The 19,448-nt window shown below is 47.0% G+C and overlaps 1 protein-coding gene across 2 annotated transcripts; it reads left to right on the top strand.

The window, feature by feature from the left end:
* Window positions 1-2,988: 2,988 nt before the first annotated feature.
* LOC311138719 (acyl-coenzyme A thioesterase 8-like) lies at window positions 2,989-18,283 on the top strand. 2 transcript variants are annotated; one of them, XM_084173514.1, is made up of 7 exons: window positions 2,989-3,156; window positions 3,457-3,593; window positions 8,558-8,783; window positions 11,187-11,344; window positions 11,889-12,080; window positions 17,360-17,527; window positions 17,655-18,253. In XM_084173514.1, exons 1-6 carry the CDS (start codon window positions 3,029-3,031, stop codon window positions 17,476-17,478), a joined length of 960 nt encoding a protein of 319 aa, XP_084029640.1. In that variant the 5' UTR covers window positions 2,989-3,028; the 3' UTR covers window positions 17,479-17,527; window positions 17,655-18,253. The 2 variants fall into 2 exon arrangements, with proteins under 2 accessions (XP_084029640.1, XP_084029639.1); XM_084173513.1 differs by having other exon boundaries at window positions 17,360-18,283.
* Window positions 18,284-19,448: the final 1,165 nt, after the last annotated feature.

The raw sequence follows: 19,448 nt of genomic DNA, 5'->3' as shown, positions 1-19,448 counted from the left end.
ATAACATTTTCTAAGCCTATATTTACCAAATAAATTGTTTACGTCGATTATACCCAAAAAAACTACAAAAATGTACTTAAGTATCAAAAGTAAATGTAATTGCTAAAATATACATAAGTATCAAAAGTAAAAATATAAATCATTTCAAATGTCTTATATTAAGCAAACCAGAGGGCACAATTTGGTTTTGTAAATTTACGGATAGCCAGGTGTACTCTGCAACACTCAGACATAAATTACAAACAAAGCACCCCCTAAAAAATTTATATATATTTTTTTAACAAAAAAGGAAATAAAATAAAATAATTACTAAAATTGTAAAAAGCATTAGTGTTTAGTGAGTCCGGCAGAGGCAGTAGTGTTGCCCAGGGATTTCCTCTTGATAAGTGCTTCAATAAGAGCGGCACTACAGTCTGATGACAGCCATGTTTCAGTGAGAAACATGCCATCAACTTTGCGCTCAGTAATGAGGTCATTCCCGAGAAAGGTTTTACTTGTGATTGGTCTAACATTTAAAAGTGCCATATTCAATGAGGGTGGGCCACTCTGCCCCTGGGGCATCTGCCTCGAGGTAACCAATGGAATAACAACCAAATTATTAACGTTACAACCACGTTTTCTGACAGTCTCCAATCTATCAGAATGGTAGGAGATGACAGTTTGTATAAACTCACTAGAAGGCGGAAGTTAAAGGAACACAAATTAGGTTACTCACAATAACCATAGTGGCATTTTTATAGGAATTGATATGGTTTCCGAGTCTTCTGTTGCTTATTCTGACAGGGAGAACTGGAGCACTACCAGAACCTGTCTGTCAGTCTCTAAAACAGTTTGATGTTGCTGGAAATAATCCTGGAACCCCTGCGGTTAGGGTGAATCCCGTCTCTTTTAAAAAGTGCTGGTTGCTCCCACAGCAAATCAAAGTTGTCACAAAAAGAGACATTCCTGTCGTTGCAAAGTTTCTTCAGGTACTCGTTTAGGGCAAAGAGTCGGCTGAAACGTCCCGAACACCTTCGGTAGCACGGGAGGGGGCCAGAGATAATTATTATCTTCCCTGTGCTAGCGAGGGTCTTTAAATCATTTTTTTGTAGTTCTCCCTCAGATCGCCTAAAACGAAGGTTGTTAAAACCTACGTGAGTGACGATGGTGTCAGTATTGGAGTAGTTGGCCAGAAGCGTGGGCAGGAGAGATTTGATGTCATGGACACGGAGCTCCTGTTTGACAGTGGACCTTGGTCGGTCCACAGACCGTAGGCAGGCTCCCCATCGAGCTGCCAACCATGATGCTGGTAGTGATGGAATCCGATGGGGAAACGACCTGCTGAACTGTGGTGGCCGTGGGGGAGAGTGCCACTAGGCGGTCGTCGCCGGCTGTTGGTACGCACCCGCCGTGGACAAAACCACCGGTGGGCTAGCACGGCTAGCGTTAGCCTGCTCCATTTTCACAATGGCTAGCAGCTAACTTCTACTTAACAGGAATCTGGGACACAAACTTAGGTGTCCTGAGTGGCGCAGTGGTCTAAGGCACTGCATCGCAGTGCTAACTGTGCCACTAGATCCTGGTTCGAATCCAGGCTCATGGGCGGCGCACAATTGGCCCAGCGTCGTCCAGGGTAGGGGAGGGAATGGCCGGCAGGGATGTAGCTTAGTTGATAGAGCATGGCGTTTGCAACGCCAGGGTTGTGGGTTCGATTCCCACGGGGGGCCAGTATAAAAAAATATGTATTCACTAACTGTAAGTCGCTCTGGATAAGAGCGTCTGCTAAATGACGTAAATGTAAATGTAAAATAAAGGCTGACCGCGTCGCGGAATCAGTAGCAATGCAAACTTTAGCTATGATTTAAAAACGATTTCATAACAACAACAAACCGAGTGTAGGCAGTACACTGTTCTGTTGCGCGCTCTGATGACGTCTGTTGCGTGATGACGTATCTCTTCAAACTGGAGTCCAATGAACAACCGTTAAATTTAATTATATTCTTCTTACTATAAAATCATATAAAATAATGCAATGGGACTTATAAGCATATCTTGTCTGCTAAATTAACAAGCCTACAGCCTATGGCATGGCGCATAGTCAAATAACATACTGAAGGACAACACATATTCCTGTCTTCTGAGATACATTTTCTTCATATCATAATGTTTCTTAAGACCTGCTTAAAATAAAAAATGAATTTATTGTGATGGTGTATATTAAATTGATTTATTAGACTTTTTTAAATGTAGATGTTCCAAAGGCCCGCATCAGTGGCTTGGAGGCCTGGAGATGCTCAACATGTTTATGTTAATTAACGGCCAATTACCGTGAGACCGGCAGTCTTTTGCTTAACAATAACTGGCTGACAACATTTCATGACATTTACATTTTAGTCATTTAGCAGACGCTCTTATCCAGAGCGACTTACAGTTAGTGAGTGCATACGTTTTCATACTGATCCCCCGTGGGAAACGAACCCACAACCCTGGCGTTGCAAGCGCCATGCTATACCAACTGAGCTACAGGGGACCACCACAGCCCTAACAGTACCTTCCCCAATTTCATGTAGGAGCATCAACATAGAGGCGTCCCTAATGGAAATATGCAAATACATGCTAGAACGCGCCAATAGGATCTCGCTAGCTCGTCCTTGGCTCCGCCCACCTCCTTGATTATTCTGCTCACTATGATTCATTTGCACCCAATGGAAACGACAGGCGACTATGGCCTGTCTTGGGTTAGTTATAAACATCTTTGAAAAGCACAGAAAGAACACATATTTGGCATTAGTCAAAACGAAAAAACTAAGACTTAGAAGGCCCTCCTCTGGACATTACCACTATTTACATCCATCCACACACGAACTGAACCGTACCACTCGAAGGAGATTACAATCACATAAAATGGATCCTCATGTAAAAACATGACGTCTCCACCCCGTTACATACTTCACACCAGTAGATGGCGGTAACGCGTCATTATGCCAGTTCGCCACCTGCTTGGAGAGTAGAGTAAGAATTCAACAAGACGTAGAAAACGGAACAAAACATGGCAGAGCAAGTTAGTAGTGAAACATTGGAAGACAGGTCGGACTCTGCTGCAGTGTTGCAGGACCTTCGAAGTGTTCTGGTCACCAGCGTGCTTAACCTGGAGAAACTGGAGATAGATCTGTACAGGTAGCTAGCACATTGTTAGCCTGCCCAACACTCACCTTTGGCCTACTATTAACAGATTAGGACAGCCAGCTCGCTAGCTAGCTACTGCTCGACATTTACCTGTTGTTGTTTAGTTGTACTGTGGCAATGTCAAGTTTTAATTGTGATGCAACTCAGTATAAACTTGTGCTCCCTCATCTGGTAAATTCAGGTTCTAACTGTGTGTGTGTGTGTGTGTGTGTGTGTGTGTGTGTGTGTGTGTGTGTGTGTGTGTGTGTGTGTGTGTGTGTGTGTGTGTGTGTCTCTCTGTCTGCGTTACAGAGGGACTCACCACTGGGTGCCCCGTAGCCGTCGCCTGTTTGGGGGTCAAATCATTGGTCAGGCCCTGGTGGCGGCAGCAGAGTCGGTCAGTGACAACGTATTCGCTCACTCTCTCCACTGCTACTTCGTACGGGCAGGTGAGGAGCAGACATTCCGTTAACATTACCACAATATTACAACAATACCACATGTTATACAGACAATTGTGTGCTTCTGCATTGCTTGCTGTTTGGGGTTTTAGGCTGGGTTTCTGTATAAGCACTTTGTGACATCTGCTGATGTAAAAAGGGCTTTAAATAAATGTCATTGATGGAACCATAACTTCATACTGGGCCAGTGAGGATCTGACATTCAGTCAACATTACCACAACATCCCACAGATTATACACAGATGATACCCCAGGTTAAACCAGGGGTTATCAAATCTTACCCTAGGAGGGGGAATCACCCACCTGGTGTCCCAGGTCTAAATCAGTCCCTGGTTAGAGGGGAACAATGACAACAAAGCAGTGGAACTGGTTTCAAGGACCAGATTGGAATTTGCCTGATTGAATTTGCCCTGCCCTATACTCACTACTAACCCTACGACTGACTCTATGCTCTCCTCTGGCCCGTGTTCCAGGTGGAGAGGTCCCGTTTAACCCCTGACCCTTACCTTCCTACCCCTCACCCTAACCCCTGACCCTAACTCTCCTAACCTATAGCCCCTGACCCTAACCTATAACCCCTGACCCTAACTCTCCTAACCTATAACCCTTGACCCTAACTATCCTAACCTATAACCCCTGACCCTAACTCTCCTAACCTATAACCCCTGACCCTAACTCTCCTAACCTATAACCCCTGACCCTAACTCTCCTAACCTATAACCCCTGACCCTAACTCTCCTAACCTATAACCCCTGACCCTAACTCTCCTAACCTATAACCCCTGACCCTAACTCTCCTAACCTATAGCCCCTGACCCTAACTCTCCTAACCTATAACCCCTGACCCTAACTCTCCTAACCTATAACCCCTGACCCTAACTCTCCTAACCTATAACCCCGGACCCTAACTCTCCTAACCTATAACCCCTGACCCTAACCTATAACCCCTGACCCTAACTCTCCTAACCTATAGCCCCTGACCCTAACCTATAACCCCTGACCCTAACTCTCCTAACCTATAGCCCCTGACCCTAACCTATAGCCCCTGACCCTAACTCTCCTAACCTATAACCCCTGACCCTAACCTATAACCCCTGACCCTAACTCTCCTAACCTATAGCCCCTGACCCTAACCTATAACCCCTGACCCTAACTCTCCTAACCTATAGCCCCTGACCCTAACTCTCCTAACCTATAACCCCTGACCCTAACTCTCCTAACCTATAGCCCCTGACCCTAACCTATAACCCCTGACCCTAACTCTCCTAACCTATAGCCCCTGACCCTAACCTATAACCCCTGACCCTAACTCTCCTAACCTATAGCCCCTGACCCTAACCTATAACCCCTGACCCTAACTCTCCTAACCTATAACCCCTGACCCTAACTCTCCTAACCTATAACCCCTGACCCTAACTCTCCTAACCTATAGCCCCTGACCCTAACTCTCCTAACCTATAGCCCCTGACCCTAACTCTCCTAACCTATAGCCCCTGACCCTAACCTATAACCCCTGACCCTAACTCTCCTAACCTATAACCCCTGACCCTAACTCTCCTAACCTATAACCCTTGACCCTAACTCTCCTAACCTATAGCCCCTGACCCTAACTCTCCTAACCTATAACCCCTGACCCTAACTCTCCTAACCCATAACCCCTGACCCTAACCTATAACCCCTGACCCTAACTCTCCTAACCCATAACCCCTGACCCTAACCTATAACCACTGACCCTAACTCTCCTAACCTATAACCCCTGACCCTAACCTATAACCCCTGACCCTAACCTATAGCCCCTGACCCTAACCTATAACCCCTGACCCTAACCTATAGCCCCTGACCCTAACTCTCCTAACCTATAACCCCTGACCCTAACCTATAACCCCTGACCCTAACCTATAGCCCCTGACCCTAACTCTCCTAACCTATAGCCCCTGACCCTAACCTATAACCCCTGACCCTAACCTATAGCCCCTGACCCTAACTCTCCTAACCTATAACCCCTGACCTATAGCCCCTGACCCTAACTCTCCTAACCTATAGCCCCTGACCCTAACCTATAACCCCTGACCCTAACTCTCCTAACCTATAACCCCTGACCCTAACTCTCCTAACCTATAGCCCCTGACCCTAACTCTCCTAACCTATAGCCCCTGACCCTAACTCTCCTAACCTATAGCCCCTGACCCTAACTCTCCTAACCTATAACCCTTGACCCTAACTCTCCTAACCTATAGCCCCTGACCCTAACTCTCCTAACCTATAGCCCCTGACCCTAACCTATAACCCCTGACCCTAACCTATAGCCCCTGACCCTAACTCTCCTAACCTATAACCCCTGACCCTAACCTATAGCCCCTGACCCTAACTCTCCTAACCTATAACCCCTGACCCTAACCTATAACCCCTGACCCTAACTCTCCTAACCTATAGCCCCTGACCCTAACTCTCCTAACCTATAGCCCCTGACCCTAACTCTCCTAACCTATAACCCCTGACCCTAACCTATAGCCCCTGACCCTAACCTATAACCCCTGACCCTAACTCTCCTAACCTATAACCCCTGACCCTAACTCTCCTAACCTATAGCCCCTGACCCTAACTCTCCTAACCTATAGCCCCTGACCCTAACTCTCCTAACCTATAACCCCTGACCCTAACCTATAGCCCCTGACCCTAACTCTCCTAACCTATAGCCCCTGACCCTAACTCTCCTAACCTATAACCCTTGACCCTAACTCTCCTAACCTATAGCCCCTGACCCTAACTCTCCTAACCTATAGCCCCTGACCCTAACCTATAACCCCTGACCCTAACCTATAGCCCCTGACCCTAACTCTCCTAACCTATAACCCCTGACCCTAACCTATAGCCCCTGACCCTAACTCTCCTAACCTATAACCCCTGACCCTAACCTATAACCCCTGACCCTAACTCTCCTAACCTATAGCCCCTGACCCTAACTCTCCTAACCTATAGCCCCTGACCCTAACCTATAACCCCTGACCCTAACTCTCCTAACCTATAACCCCTGACCCTAACTCTCCTAACCTATAACCCCTGACCCTAACTCTCCTAACCTATAACCCCTGACCCTAACTCTCCTAACCTATAACCCCTGACCCTAACTCTCCTAACCTATAACCCCTGACCCTAACCTATAACCCCTGACCCTAACTCTCCTAACCTATAGCCCCTGACCCTAACTCTCCTAACCTATAGCCCCTGACCCTAACTCTCCTAACCTATAACCCCTGACCCTAACTCTCCTAACCTATAACCCCTGACCCTAACTCTCCTAACCTATAACCCCTGACCCTAACTCTCCTAACCTATAACCCCTGACCCTAACTCTCCTAACCTATAACCCCTGACCCTAACTCTCCTAACCTATAACCCCTGACCCTAACTCTCCTAACCTATAGCCCCTGACCCTAACTCTCCTAACCTATAACCCCTGACCCTAACTCTCCTAACCTATAGCCCCTGACCCTAACTCTCCTAACCTATAACCCCTGACCCTAACTCTCCTAACCTATAACCCCTGACCCTAACCTATAACCCCTGACCCTAACTCTCCTAACCTATAGCCCCTGACCCTAACTCTCCTAACCTATAGCCCCTGACCCTAACCTATAACCCCTGACCCTAACTCTCCTAACCTATAACCCCTGACCCTAACTCTCCTAACCTATAGCCCCTGACCCTAACTCTCCTAACCTATAACCCCTGACCCTAACTCTCCTAACCTATAACCCCTGACCCTAACCTATAACCCCTGACCCTAACTCTCCTAACCTATAGCCCCTGACCCTAACTCTCCTAACCTATAGCCCCTGACCCTAACTCTCCTAACCTATAACCCCTGACCCTAACTCTCCTAACCTATAACCCCTGACCCTAACTCTCCTAACCTATAACCCCTGACCCTAACTCTCCTAACCTATAACCCCTGACCCTAACTCTCCTAACCTATAACCCCTGACCCTAACTCTCCTAACCTATAACCCCTGACCCTAACTCTCCTAACCTATAGCCCCTGACCCTAACTCTCCTAACCTATAACCCCTGACCCTAACTCTCCTAACCTATAGCCCCTGACCCTAACTCTCCTAACCTATAACCCCTGACCCTAACCTATAACCCCTGACCCTAACTCTCCTAACCTATAACCCCTGATCCTAACCTATAGCCCCTGACCCTAACTCTCCTAACCTATAACCCCTGATCCTAACCTATAGCCCCTGATCCTAACCTATAACCCCTGACCCTAACCTATAACCCCTGACCCTAACTCTCCTAACCTATAGCCCCTGACCCTAACTCTCCTAACCTATAGCCCCTGACCCTAACTCTCCTAACCTATAGCCCCTGACCCTAACTCTCCTAACCTATAACCCCTGACCCTAACCTATAGCCCCTGACCCTAACCTATAGCCCCTGACCCTAACTCTCCTAACCTATAGCCCCTGACCCTAACTCTCCTAACCTATAGCCCCTGACCCTAACTCTCCTAACCTATAGCCCCTGACCCTAACCTATAGCCCCTGACCCTAACCTATAGCCCTTGACCCTAACCTATAGCCCCTGACCCTAACTCTCCTAACCTATAGCCCCTGACCCTAACTCTCCTAACCTATAGCCCCTGACCTTAACTCTCCTAACCTATAGCCCCTGACCCTAACCTATAGCCCCTGACCCTAACTCTCCTAACCTATAGCCCCTGACCCTAACTCTCCTAACCTATAGCCCCTGACCCTAACCTATAGCCCTTGACCCTAACCTATAGCCCCTGACTCTAACTCTCCTAACCTATAGCCCCTGACCCTAACCTATAGCCCCTGACCCTAACCTATAGCCCCTGACCCTAACCTATAGCCCCTGACCCTAACTCTCCTAACCTATAGCCCCTGACCCTAACCTATAACCTCTCTCCTCTGGCCTGTGTGCCAGGAGACCCCAAGGTACCGGTGCTGTACCAGGTGGAGAGGACCAGGGACGGTCGTAGTTTCAGCGTGCGGTCAGTGAAGGCCATCCAACACGGTCAGCCCATCCTCATCTGCCAGGCCTCCTTCCACAGTAACCAGCCCTCTCCTCTGCAGCACCAGTTCACCATGCCCTCTGTCCCCCCTCCTGAAGACCTGCTGACGGTGGAAGAACTCATACAGCGCTACCTCAGGTAATAAAACCGTTATAACCAGGGGTTGGAACCAAAATTATTTTCCAATAGTTTCGTTCTGATGAGAACCATTGTTTTTAAAATTTCTGTTCCGCTGTTCCGACCAGCAAAATCAAGTTCTGAACCGTTCAAAACAAAAAAATGTACTGTTTTATATTGTTCCTTTCTGTTCCTTTTTAAACATCTGAAATATATACAGTATATTTTGTACATTTAGCTCAACATTAAATGACTTCACCAATCAGAGCGGCTTGCTGTGGAGCGGGTCAGCGATTTAATCTGTATAGGAAAGTCTTTAAGAGCAAATAGTATTTTGCCGTAACAGCATGGTTTAACCATAATGAAACACACACGCACACTGTGCTGCCAGTCACAGTGTAGGGCCTGAGATGCAACTGAAGGGTGAGGATGTAGCTCAGTTGGTAGAGCATGGTGTTTGCAACGCCAGGGTTGTGGGTTCGATTCCCATGGGGGGCCAGTATGAAACAATAAAAATAATAATGTATGCCCTCACTAACTGTAAGTGGCTCTGGATAAGAGCGTCTGCTAAATGACTAAAAATGTAAAATGTAAAGGAGAGAGCGAGAGAGGATGGAGGAAGCTTGCCTTGAAGCGCTGGGCATCTTGTAATGCATTATCTGAATAATGTCCACAAAATTATACCTACGGAGGAGTGGCTTCTATGGATGAACTTTGAATGTCTTTGAACTAGACTTGTGCGGTATCCAGATTGTCACACCTTCATACCGACCTTGTGCCGTACTGGGATATTCATTAATACCGGCACTGAACACAAGGGGCGCTGTTTTCAAACCCCACTGAGGTTTAGCAATGCTAACAAGTACATGTAAAAATCCCATAGAGAACGCTAACTAAATGCTAATGAGCACATTGCAAACATTTTATACAGTCTCTGACCTAAACTATACAAGTAACTCAAAAATGCTACTCACAGTTTGCTGCAAGCACAAAACAAATATTAGATAGCAAGGCTCTTGATCCAGGAGGAGATTCTCTGCTGTTACCAAGAGAAGATTGATTTTGGAAGAAGCTAACCACTTAGCTAGATAGCTAACCAGCTACTAAATTAGCAAACCAAATGCTCAACTGCAGAGCATTTAGCATATTTAATAGTTCTGAGATATCTAGCTGGCAAACGTTTAGTTGGGAATTCCTTCCTGTAACTAGATCACCTGACGTTTGCTGCACAACAGTGAGACTCACAAGACTCCGGGCTCTCGTCATTGTCTGCTTGTAAATAAACACTACGAGACTCCGGGCTCTCGTCATTGTCTGCTTGTAAATAAACACTACGTGGCTGGAATACATTTCAATGAACAGGTGTGCCTTCTTAAATTTCTTTCCTTCTTAATGCGTTTGAGCCAATCAGAAGCGAGCCCTATTTTGGTAAAAGACCAAGTCCATATTATGGCAAGAACAGCTCAAATAAGCAAAGAGAAACGACAGTTCATCATTACTTAAAGACATGAAGGTCAGTCAATATGGAACATTTCAAGAACTTTGAAAGTTTCTTCAAGTGCAGTCACAAAAACCATCAAGCGCTATGATGAAACTGGCTGGTTTACTACATGATTCCATATGTGTTATTTCATAGTTTTGATGTCTTCACTATTATTCTACAATGTAGAAAATAGTAAAAATAAAGAAAAACCCTTGAATGAGGAGGTGTCCAAAGTTTTGACTGGTACTGACAGACAGACTCACTCCGACATTGCTCGTCCAAATATTTCTATATTTCTTAATTCCATTATTTAACTTTTAGATGTGTGTGTATTGTTAGGTACTACTGCACTGTTGGAGCTAGGAACACAAGCATACACCCACAATAACATCTGCTAAATATGTGTATGCGACCAATAAAATTAGATTTGTTACAACACGTACGGTACCACGCTATAACACTGTTAAAATTATATTACTGTTAATTACACCAATATAGTTAATACACCACCCTCCTGGAGGTAGCAGGTAGCTTAGTGGTTAAGAGCGTTGTGCCAGTAACCGAAAGGTCGCTGGTTCTAATCCCAGAGCCAACTAGGTGAAAAATCTGTTGATGTGGCCTTGAGCAAGGCACTTAACCCTAATTGCTCCTGTAAGTGGCTCCGGATAAGAGCGTCTGCTGAATGACTAACATGTAAAATATAAGACCTGTTAACACTTCATACCATGACATTGGAGAATATTAGTTTCTGATTGGCTTCAATGGCATTCTAAAGCGTGCATCGTTTCCCTATAATGCATGGCAATAATTAACGGCTGAGTTTGTTGGTTATTTACGATGGTCCTGGTTCTGTGTAACTCAGTGGGTAGAGCGTGGCGTAAAAGAGGTCTCCTAGAAGTTCCGTCCGAACTGATAGTTTCAACATTCTGTGTGTGTTCCAGTAAGCCGGACCTGGCTGAAAAAGCCAAACAGGGCCTGAACAAGCTGCTAGCTGACGAGGTTCCCATAGAGATTAAACCTGTCAGTCCTCTAGACCTCTACTGCGGCGTTGCCATGGAACCCAAGAAGCTGTACTGGGTGCGCGCCAGAGGCCACATCGGTAAGATACTGACCCTCTTCCAGGGCTGCCCATCTCTCTTCCTGGAGATCTACAGTCCTGTAGTTTTCAGTCCAACCCTAACCTACACCATACCTGGTTCAGATATTGGTAAGCAGCTAATTATTAGAATCAGGTGATTTAAATTAGGGTTGGAGTGAATCTACAGGAGGGTAGCTGTCCAGGAACAGGGTTGGAGTTAAAATCTACATGAGGAGCTCACCAGGAAGAGAGCTGCTCTAACCAGCCCTGCTCTAACCAGCCCTGCTCTAACCAGCCCTGCTCTAACCACTCTGCTCTAACCAGCCCTGCTCTAACCACTCTGCTCTAACCAGCCCTGCTCTATCCAGCCCTGCTCTATCCAGCCCTGCTCTATCCAGCCCTGCTCTATCCAGCCCTGCTCTATCCAGCCCTGCTCTATCCAGCCCTGCTCTATCCAGCCCTGCTCTAACCAGCCCTGCTCTAACCAGCCCTGCTCTAACCAGCCCTGCCAGGGGAGATGCAGAAAGCTTTACTGTGTGTTGTGTGTGTGTGTCGGTTACCCCAGGTAAAGGTGATATGAAGCTCCATTGCTGTGTGGCAGCCTATGTGTCAGACTATTCGTTCCTGGGCACTGCCCTCCTCCCTTACCCTGGGCAGCGCACCAGTTTCTCAGCCTCTCTGGATCACGCCATGTGGTTCCACAACACCTTCAGGGCAGACGAATGGATGCTCTACGAGACTGAGAGCTCCTGGGCAGGTACAGAGACAGACACACACATACATAGAGAGAGACCGGTACAGAGACATAGAGAGAGACAGGTACAGAGACACATAGAGACAGTTACAGAGACACATAGAGAGAGACGGGTACAGAGACATAGAGAGAGACAGGTACAGAGACACATAGAGAGAGACAGTTACAGAGACACATAGAGAGAGACAGGTACAGAGACACATAGAGAGAGACAGGTACAGAGACACATAGAGAGAGACAGGTACAGAGACACATAGAGAGAGACAGGTACAGAGACACATAGAGAGAGACAGGGACAGAGACATAGAGAGAGACAGGTACAGAGACACATAGAGAGAGACAGGTACAGAGACACATAGAGAGAGACAGGTACAGAGACACATAGAGAGAGACAGGTACAGAGACACATAGAGAGAGACAGGTACAGAGACACATAGAGAGAGACAGGGACAGAGACATAGAGAGAGACAGGTACAGAGACACATAGAGAGAGACAGGTACAGAGACACATAGAGAGAGACAGGTACAGAGACACATAGAGAGAGACAGGTACAGAGACACATAGAGAGAGACAGGTACAGAGACACATAGAGAGAGACAGGTACAGAGACACAGAGAGAGAGACAAGTACAGAGACACATAGAGAGAGACAGGTACAGAGACACAGAGAGACGGGTACAGAGACACATAGAGAGAGACGGGGACAGAGACACATAGAGAGACAGGTACAGAGACACATAGAGAGAGACAGGTACAGAGACACATAGAGAGAGACAGGGACAGAGACATAGAGAGAGACAGGTACAGAGACATAGAGAGAGACGGGTACAGAGACATAGAGAGAGACGGGTACAGAGACACATAGAGAGAGACAGGGACAGAGACACATAGAGAGAGACAGGGACAGACACATAGAGAGAGACAGGGACAGAGACATAGAGAGAGACAGGGACAGAGACACATACAGAGAGACAGGGACAGAGACACATAGAGAGAGACAGGGACAGAGACATAGAGAGAGACAGGTACAGAGACACATAGAGAGAGACAGGTACAGAGACACATAGAGAGACAGGTACAGAGACACATAGAGAGAGACAGGTACAGAGACACATAGAGAGAGACAGGTACAGAGACACATAGAGAGAGACAGGGACAGAGACATAGAGAGAGACAGGTACAGAGACACATAGAGAGAGACAGGTACAGAGACACATGGAGAGAGACAGGTACAGAGACACATGGAGAGAGACAGGTACAGAGACACATAGAGAGAGACAGGTACAGAGACATAGAGAGAGAGACAGGTACAGAGACACATAGAGAGAGACAGGTACAGAGACACATAGAGACGGGGACAGAGACACATAGAGAGAGACGGGTACAGAGACACATAGAGAGAGACGGGTACAGAGACACAGAGAGAGACAGGTACAGAGACACATAGAGAGAGACAGGTACAGAGACACATAGAGAGAGAGACGGGTACAGAGACACATAGAGAGAGACGGGTACAGAGACATAGAGAGAGACGGGGACAGAGAAACATAGAGAGACAGGTACAGAGACACATAGAGAGAGACAGGTACAGAGACACATAGAGAGAGACAGGGACAGAGACATAGAGAGAGACAGGTACAGAGACATAGAGAGAGACGGGTACAGAGACATAGAGAGAGACGGGTACAGAGACACATAGAGAGAGACAGGGACAGAGACACATAGAGAGAGACAGGGACAGACACATAGAGAGAGACAGGGACAGAGACATAGAGAGAGACAGGGACAGAGACACATAGAGAGAGACAGGGACAGAGACACATAGAGAGAGACAGGGACAGAGACATAGAGAGAGACAGGGACAGAGACATAGAGAGAGACAGGTACAGAGACACATAGAGAGAGACAGGTACAGAGACACATAGAGAGAGACAGGGACAGAGACATAGAGAGAGACAGGTACAGAGACACATAGAGAGAGACAGGTACAGAGACACATAGAGAGACAGGTACAGAGACACATAGAGAGAGACAGGTACAGAGACACATAGAGAGAGACAGGGACAGAGACATAGAGAGAGACAGGTACAGAGACACATAGAGAGAGACAGGTACAGAGACACATGGAGAGAGACAGGTACAGAGACACATAGAGAGAGACAGGTACAGAGACATAGAGAGAGAGACAGGTACAGAGACACATAGAGAGAGACAGGTACAGAGACACATAGAGAGAGACGGGGACAGAGACACATAGAGAGAGACGGGTACAGAGACACATAGAGAGAGACGGGTACAGAGACACAGAGAGAGACAGGGACAGAGACACATAGAGAGAGAGACGGGTACAGAGACACATAGAGAGAGAGACGGGTACAGAGACACATAGAGAGAGACAGGTACAGAGACATAGAGAGAGACTGGGACAGAGACACATAGAGGGAGAGACAGGTACAGAGACACATAGAGAGAGACGGGTACAGAGACACAGAGAGAGACAGGTACAGAGACACAGAGAGAGACAGGTACAGAGACACATAGAGAGAGATGGGTACAGAGACACATAGAGACAGGTACAGAGACACATAGAGAGAGACCGTTACAGAGACACATAGAGAGAGACAGGTACAGAGACACATAGAGAGAGACAGGGACAGAGACACATAGAGAGAGACAGTTACAGAGACACAGAGAGAGACGGGTACAGAGACACATAGAGAGAGACAGGTACAGAGACACATAGAGAGAGACGGGGACAGAGACACATAGAGAGAGACGGGTACAGAGACACATAGAGAGAGACGGGTACAGAGACACATAGAGAGAGACGGGTACAGAGACACATAGAGAGAGACAAGGACAGAGACACAGAGAGAGAGAGGGACAGAGACACATAGAGAGAGACAGGGACAGAGACACATAGAGAGAGAGACGGGTACAGAGACACATAGAGAGAGACGGGGACAGAGACACATAGAGGGAGAGACAGGTACAGAGACACATAGAGAGAGACATAGAGAGAGACAGAGAGAGACAGGTACAGAGACACATAGAGAGAGACAGGGACAGAGACACATAGAGAGAGACAGGTACAGAGACACAGAGAGAGACAGGTACAGAGACATAGAGAGAGACGGGTACAGAGACACATAGAGAGAGACAGGTACAGAGACACATAGAGAGAGACGGGTACAGAGACACATAGAGAGAGACAGGTACAGAGACACAGAGAGAGACAGGTACAGAGACACAGAGAGAGAGACGGGTACAGAGACACATAGAGACGGGTACAGAGACACATAGAGAGAGACGGGACAGAGACACATAGAGAGAGACAGGTACAGAGACACATAGAGAGAGACAGGTACAGAGACACATAGAGAGAGACAGTTACTGAGACACATAGAGAGAGACGGGGACAGAGACACATAGAGAGAGACGGGGACAGAGACACATAGAGAGAGACAGGTACAGAGACACATAGAGAGAGACAGGTACAGAGACACATAGAGAGAGACAGGTACAGAGACACAGAGAGAGACAGGTTCAGAGACACATAGAGACAGGTACAGAGACACATAGAGAGAGACAGGTACAGAGACATAGAGAGAGACAGGTACAGAGACACATAGAGAGACAGGTACAGAGACACATAGAGAGAGACAGTTACAGAGACACATAGAGAGAGACAGGTACAGAGACACATAGAGAGACAGGTACAGAGACACATAGAGAGAGACAGTTACAGAGACACATAGAGAGAGACGGGGACAGAGACATAGAGAGAGACAGGTACAGAGACACATAGAGAGAGACAGTTACAGAGACACATAGAGAGAGACGGGGACAGAGACATAGAGAGAGAGACAGGTACAGAGACACATAGAGAGAGACAGGGACAGAGACACATAGAGAGAGACGGGTACAGAAACATAGAGAGAGACAGGTACGAAGACAGAGAGAGAGAGACAGGGACAGAGACACATAGAGAGAGAGACAGGTACAGAGACACAGAGGGAGAGACGGGGACAGAGACACATAGAGAGAGACAGGTACAGAGACACATAGAGAGAGACAGGTACAGAGACACATAGAGAGAGACAGGTACAGAGACACATAGAGAGAGACAGGTACAGAGACACATAGAGAGACAGGTATGGACACACAGAGACACATAGAGAGAGACAGGGACAGAGACATGGAGAGAGAGAGAGACAGGGACAGAGACATAGAGGGAGAGACAGGGACAGACACATGGAGAGAGACACGCGGACACGCAAAGTTACAGACAGGAGCATTTACCTTCCAGCTGGTTCTCTGCGTTAGTCTCTCCACATGCTAGCTGTTTCTCTGTGTTAGTCTCCCCACATGCTAGCTGGTTCTCTGTGTTAGTCTCTCCACATGCTAGCTGGTTCTCTGTGTTAGTCTCTCCACATGCTAGCTGGTTCTCTGTGTTAGTCTCTCCACATGCTAGCTGGTTCTCTGTGTTAGTCTCTCCACATGCTAGCTGTTTCTCTGTGTTAGTCTCCCCACATGCTAGCTGTTTCTCTGTGTTAGTCTCTCCACATGCTAGCTGGTTCTCTGTGTTAGTCTCCCCACATGCTAGCTGGTCCTCTGTGTTAGTCTCCCCACATGCTAGCTGGTTCTCTGTGTTAGTCTCTCCACATGCTAGCTGGTCCTCTGTGTTAGTCTCTCCACATGCTAGCTGGTTCTCTGTGTTAGTCTCCCCACATGCTAGCTGTTTCTCTGTGTTAGTCTCTCCACATGCTAGCTGGTTCTCTGTGTTAGTCTCCCCACATGCTAGCTGTTTCTCTGTGTTAGTCTCTCCACATGCTAGCTGGTTCTCTGTGTTAGTCTCTCCACATGCTAGCTGTTGTTCTGTGTTAGTCTCCCCACATGCTAGCTGTTTCTCTGTGTTAGTCTCTCCACATGCTAGCTGGTTCTCTGTGTTAGTCTCTCCACATGCTAGCTGTTTCTCTGTGTTAGTCTCCCCACATGCTAGCTGTTTCTCTGTGTTAGTCTCTCCACATGCTAGCTGGTTCTCTGTGTTAGTCTCCCCACATGCTAGCTGGTCCTCTGTGTTAGTCTCCCCACATGCTAGCTGTTTCTCTGTGTTAGTCTCCCCACATGCTAGCTGTTTCTCTGTGTTAGTCTCTCCACATGCTAGCTGGTCCTCTGTGTTAGTCTCCCCACATGCTAGCTGGTCCTCTGTGTTAGTCTCCCCACATGCTAGCTGGTGTTTTGTCCTTGCGTGTGTGTGCATGTGTTTGTGTGTCCACCAGGTGGCAGCAGAGGGCTGGTCCAGGGGCGTCTGTGGAGGAGAGACGGGGTGCTGGCTGCCAGCTGTGCCCAGGAGGGGGTGCTCAGGGTCAACGCCGTGACGAACGAGAGCAAGCTATAACCATGACAACATTTCCCTTGAGACCGTTACATGGCTGATGGAGACTATGGCTGCATTTACACAGGCAGCTCAATTCTGATCTCTTTTCCGCTAATTGGTCTTTTGACCAATCACATCAGATATTTGTCAGAGCTAATCTGATTGGTCAAAAGACCAATTAGTGAAAGAAAGATCAGAATTGGGCTGCCTGTGTAAAGAGAGACACGCCATGCCGACGAACGGCTAAAAACAGCTTTTGGCTGCGGTGTTAGTGATCACCTGCTGGGTGTCGACGAACGGTTCAACCTCATCCCCAGCCTTCATCCCCAGCCTTCATCCCCAGCCTTCATCCCCAGCCTTCATCCCCAGCCTTCAACTTCAGCATCTTAGCATCTATAACCTACTGAACCATTTGGTGATGATTAGAATGAGTTGATTCTGACTGAATAGATTTTCTGATGAAGATAAAGATTTCCATATGTATGAAGTCTTTATATTAAATTATATTTTACCCTTTTAAATGATTTTATAATTGCACTTGATAATCGTTGTTTCTATTTGTTTTGTCCGTTGTGGTTCCATAGCATTCCTTTATGAATCGTTTCATATTTCAATAATGTCTATCTTTTCATGAATCAGGTCCATAATTATTGACACCCTTGATAAAGATGAGCAACAAAGACTGTATAAAATATATCATTCAAATACTGTGCTATATTGTATGCACAAAAACATGTAAATTGTTATTTTATCCTAAAGATTTTGTTTAACAAGTAATAAAAATTCTCAAGACGGGTTGAAATTATTGCCACCCTCCTGTTTTCTATACTCCAGCCCCCTCCTGTGTTCTATACTCCAGCCCCCTCCTGTTTTCTATACTCCAGCCCCCTCCTGTGTTCTATACTCCAGCCCCCTCCTGTTTTCTATACTCCAGTCCCCTCCTGTGTTCTATACTCCAGCCCCCTCCTGTGTTCTATACTCCAGCCCCCTCCTGTGTTCTATACTCCAGCCCCCTCCTGTTTTCTATACTCCAGCCCCCTCCTGTGTTCTATACTCCAGCCCCCTCCTGTGTTCTATACTCCAGCCCCCTCCTGTTTTCTATACTCCAGCCCCCTCCTGTGTTCTATACTCCAGCCCCCTCCTGTGTTCTATACTCCAGCCCCTCCTGTTCTCTATACTCCAGCCCCCTCCTGTGTTCTATACTCCAGCCCCCTCCTGTGTTCTATACTCCAGCCCCCTCCTGTTTTCTATACTCCAGCCCCCTCCTGTGTTCTATACTCCAGCCCCCTCCTGTGTTCTATACTCCAGCCCCTCCTGTTCTCTATACTCCAGCCCCCTCCTGTGTTCTATACTCCAGCCCCCTCCCCTTACGAGGATAACGACACTGAGCCTTTTTCTAAAATGTTTTCTGAGACTGAGGAACACATTGGGAGGGATCTGAGACCATTCCCCCATACAGAATCTTTCCAGATCCTTGATATCCTTCATCTGCTCTTATAGACTGCCCTCTTCAATTCAAACCACAGGTTTTCAATGGGGTTCAAGTCCGGAGACTGAAATGGCCATTGCAAAATGTTGATTTTGTGATCAGTTAACCTTTTCTTTGTGGATTTTGATTAGCGCTTGGGGTGCAAAACCCACCACTGCTGTGCATGGCCAAAGACCTCTATTTTCATGTCATCTGACCAAAGCACCGGTTCCAATCCAAGTGCCAACGCCGTTAATCATCCAGGCGGTGCTATGGTCAGATGACATGAAAATAGAGGTCTTTGGCCATGCACAGCAGTGGTGGGTTTGGTGTTGATTAACAGAAGCATATGCAGAAAAGTATCTTAGACCTACTGTAAAATATGTTGGTGGAGCTTTGATGTTATGGGGCTATTTTTCTTCCACTGGTCCTGGGGCCCTTGTTAAAGTCAACGACATCATGAACTTTACCCAGTACCAGGACATTTTAGCCAAAAACCTGGTTGCTTCTGCCAGGTTTTTTT

The sequence above is a fragment of the Coregonus lavaretus genome (genome assembly GCF_964263955.1).
Source record: "Coregonus lavaretus genome assembly, chromosome: 12".
Lineage (NCBI taxonomy): Eukaryota > Metazoa > Chordata > Actinopteri > Salmoniformes > Salmonidae > Coregonus > Coregonus lavaretus.
This window is presented reverse-complemented; position numbering and strand designations above follow the sequence as displayed.